The 4,583-nt window shown below is 33.4% G+C and overlaps 1 protein-coding gene across 1 annotated transcript; it reads left to right on the top strand.

Moving 5' to 3' along the window:
• Positions 1-1,022: 1,022 nt before the first annotated feature.
• Positions 1,023-4,207, top strand: LOC143637563 (uncharacterized). The gene is made up of 2 exons (XM_077104927.1): positions 1,023-1,441; positions 3,842-4,207. Exons 1-2 carry the CDS (start codon positions 1,110-1,112, stop codon positions 4,086-4,088), a joined length of 579 nt encoding a protein of 192 aa, XP_076961042.1. The 5' UTR covers positions 1,023-1,109; the 3' UTR covers positions 4,089-4,207.
• Positions 4,208-4,583: the final 376 nt, after the last annotated feature.

Here is a 4,583-nt window from a genome sequence, read left to right as displayed (position 1 = left end):
GGCCATTTATGCTTCATATTGGACAATATGAATTATATTAGGGGTGTGTAAATAGATGGGGGGCGTGCCAATAGCACGACCCTATATTAATATTACAAGATTTTAGTAACAGTTATTTGTATAATGGGCTTTATACCATTTATTTTCACATAGTTCCAAATTTCAAGCAACATCTTTTAGGCCGTTTGACTAAACTATATATAAAAAAAAGCTTGTCTTTTTCTTTTGAATTGTTAATCACCTTTGAATGGTTGTTTCTTTTTCTATAAAAAGACAACTATTTTACAGTTATTTAAAACGGGGTTACGAGGCAGCCTGTTGCATGTTTGTATGTAATCAATAAAAAGACAACTATTTTACAGTTATTTTGCGTGTTTGTTTGTCACTTTATTGTAATCGATTGAATGATAATTAATTAGAGAGCCAAAATAAAGAATACTTTTCCGTTTAAAGATCTTAAAAGGTGTCGTTGTCTTTTGTTTTGTGTTTAGTACTTCTTATAATATGCTCTCTATGTACATGGCCTCTAATCGGATCGATTTAAACACGATAACTGAAATCATAAATATACAAGCTACCGATTGATAAAGAAACGATATGTATCATTAAACTTTTAATGGTTACTACTAATCATATTCTCCTTTATCTTTTAATTTCGTATATGGTAGTTTAACGATCCAACGTATATATATTTATCTCGGCTGTCCAGTCTTTCAAATTGTTGGTCGAATCTCATAACTTATATTAATGACTAAAGACTAATCCAGTACAATAAGATAGGCCACCTTGCTTCCATAGTTCCATGGACACCTTGAAATGTCGGTGACAGTTCTTAAAACTTTGAGGTCCCATTAGGGAAAAAAAAGTTACAGTTTTATGTTTTAAATTGCAACTTTATCTGCAATATCTTATTGTTCTTTTTGTGTTACTATGTATTTCAATATTCACACAGTGTTGTTAATAATAAGTGATAATTTTTATATCACAACAAAAAGGCAAAACACGTTTTTTACACTCATTGGCACATGAATATATATTCATGTTCTCATCTTCACTCTTTGTCTAGCTACATTACTAAACACAACTTTTCTTATCTTTCTACTTAAAAAATGATGACATTACCCGAACCCGGTTTCGACATAGAAGCCTGGCGTGGGGGTGAAGATGACACCCTGCGTCGGTCAGGATCATCGGATGGGACCGAGATCGCAGGAATAATGGTGCCTGAGGATATCGAAAGCAACCGTGTCGTGCATTTGTTAAAAGAAGTTGAGAATGAAAAGGATTGTAGGATTTGTCATTTGAGTTTGGGTGTAAAGAGTGAAGAATCTGGAAATGGGATAATTGGGATACCAATTGAGTTGGGTTGTTCTTGTAAAGATGATCTGGCTGCTGCTCATAAACACTGTGCTGAAGCTTGGTTCAAGATTAAAGGCAACAGGTAACTATTATTAAAACTATATTTCAAGGATTGAATTTTATTAACTTTTGTTTATGATGGATCTGAATTTTACATATTAGTTAATTATATCTTGGAAAGTTAAAATGGACATATATATTTCCTGTTTGTATCAAGTTTTAAAATAGTTATTTACATATACTCATCATCTTTCATGCTCTTATATATAGTCATATTTGTGTCTTGATGTAGCATTTTTGTTAACATTGGATTCTTATATTATATGCTTTGTATAAATATATTATTGTTTGTTTGTCTATGTGTATTCAAGTATTGTTTTTGTTGCATTTTGAGGTTGTCTTTTTCATTTTGGTTGACCTTTCTGTATAATTTATTTTTTTAATAAAATTTTAAGGTGTTTCAGTTTGATTTTGAGGTTTAATTGTTTTAGACTAATATATACTTATTTAACATGAATATATATATATATATATCAATCTAATAACTATTACTAAAATCAATCTTTAAACATTTTTAAAATTAAAGATCGGGTTTTGCTATTTAAAAAGGGTTTGAGGTGTTGCTTGTTGCCCGTTTGCCCTCTATCTAAATGCTTCACATTTAGATGTAAAATCAGTACATGTATTTATTGAATCAGGCAGGGTACGATTTGACGTAGATGTCACGTAGACTAGTTTGCTGACACGGAACACTACCTCGTTAATTTCCATGTGTCGGGCTTTGGCCCGTTTGTCTTAATGTTCCAACAAAAATATAAAAAAATTCCATATATATGTAAATTTATATAGATTTCACATACATGTATTGATTTTACTTTTTTTATATTAAAACTAAATTGCACAATTCTTTCATATATAATGAGAAAGTATTGATTTTTTTATAATGTTAACGGATAATTTAGAACTAAAGATATGATCTTTTTTAAAGTTATTATACAAATGGAAAAGGACAAGTCTATTGTGACCAATATTGAAGAAACATGTCTACTAATTTGATAAGTGCCCTTTCAAAAGAAAAAAAAAAGAGTCTAATTTGATAAGTTAACTCATCAGTCATCACAATAGGCACAAAATATACTTTAAACTGTAATGGAATCTGCTTTATTTCACTCCTTTAAGTTTTAATCCCCTCACGTTTCTTATTATTCGATCCAGTGGGATTCGACTCAACCAACATATATAGCAACTTTTAAAAGATTTAAATTTAAAGATTATTAAAAAAATTCAATTATGCATGAGATGACATACATTGTCACTATCCTAGTGCTGCCGTTCTGGAATCCTAAGTTAATATATAGGGTCATGGTATACATATACTAGCCCCTTGGTGTGGGAATAATGCTATACGTCTCATATAAGGCCTATACGAGTCGTATAGCCCTAACCTATTGACCTGAGTACGAGCGTGTCAGTGTGGCAGCTTTTTGCAGTCTATACAAGCCGTATAGACCCTATACGAGCCGTATAGATTTTCCAGCTCGTATAGCCTACGTAACTTGTCTAACCTATACGAGCCGTATAGGGTCTATACGACTCGTATATACAGCATGTCAGCATGTACCTTGACCGGAGATTTTTAATTACTTTTCTGGTCTATACGACTCATATATGTGGTATACGACCCGTATAGACCAGGTATCAGATTTTCAAAAGGCTATATTTTGAAGGCTATATTTCAAAAGTTGAGTTAACACGAACCAAAACATCTACACCAACAAATGAAACTATTTTTATAGCAATTATATTTCAAAAGCTTAGATAACTCATATACGTGTCAACCAAAATGGATTGCATTACCACATCTAAAAAGTCGTTATCCCGAAACGCTCATGTTGTACGTAGGCTGTTATGTATATTTTTATTTTGTAACCAACTCGGGTGTTGTTTTTAATATTTTGTAGTTTTAAAATTGAAAAAAAAAACTATACGAGTCAAATAGACTCTATACGAGTCATATAGCCTATACGAGCCGTATAGGGGCTATACGATACAAAAGAATAAAACCTGACACTTCTGCTTGAAAATGACTTGACCATGCACCTATACGAGCCGTATAAAGCCTATACGACTCGTATAGGCTACCCTGGTGTATGAATAACGAACATGGTGTATGTATAACCCAAGCCTAATATATATGGACAGATTCATTCGAACGGATTTTGTTTTTCCTTACGTTTTACTATGTTTGAGATAGTGTGATTTTATGCGGTTTAGAAATCGTATAGAAAAAAATTGTGTAATCATATTTCCATATGTTGGAATTCTAAGCTGAAAATTGTTTTTTTTTCTTTTTTTATGAAATAAACCTCCGGCCCTACAAATGACTACTAAACTAAATCAATGGTTTCATTCATTTGGTGAAAACTAGGATTTCCAATTATATTATAGTCACACATAATGATATCGTGTGTTACTAATACAGAACGTGTGAGATTTGTGGATCGATAGCACGAAACGTTGCTGGTGGAGATGAGGTTGAACTAGCAGATCAATGGAATGAACCAAATGGTTCTATGGGGTCACAAGCTGCCACCGCACCTAGTGAGACCGTGGCTACATCAGAGGCTCACAGCTTGTGGCAGGGCCATCGGTTTCTCAATATCTTGCTGGCTTCTATGGTTTTTGCCTTTGTCATCTCATGGCTATTTCACTTTAACGTACCGTCTTGATCGTCTCCGGAAATTGCTAGAGGTCAATGAGATGTTTGTTGTTGGAAAGAATATTAGTATTCTTGTTGATATTTTAGCTAGCAGTGGTTCATTAGATCTTGTATTATTGTAACATTAAGATATATATGTCAGTATTGTTTTGTTAATACCTTTTAACATAGAGGCCACCATCCAGACTCTAGAGACCACATTAAAATATGGGACGGTCGGTTATCACTGCAACACGACGACAAACCGAAAACTGTCTCCTAAACACGTTCAAGACCGGATCCCATGATATGTAATCGAATTCATATTCCTTCTAACCTGTAAACCACGGTGCTAAAATGGGAAAACGACCGCTTTACACCGAAGGATGGCTGCCATTTGTTGTCTTTCCGGGTTTTCCGCACAAGTGCCAAAAGACAGCTTTTTTGCCAAATTTATTTTAAGCCCATACACTAGATAAGTGGTAAAAACACCTCAACATTCCACGAAAGTTTATCGTGCTCAGCT

This window comes from Bidens hawaiensis, unplaced genomic scaffold, assembly GCF_021521415.1.
Source record: "Bidens hawaiensis isolate Kalapana, Puna unplaced genomic scaffold, B.hawaiensis_p1.1 tig00008374_1, whole genome shotgun sequence".
Classification (NCBI taxonomy): Eukaryota; Viridiplantae; Streptophyta; class Magnoliopsida; order Asterales; family Asteraceae; genus Bidens; species Bidens hawaiensis.
The sequence above is the reverse complement of the archived record's forward strand: the minus strand, read 5'-3'. Positions and strand labels throughout refer to the sequence as shown.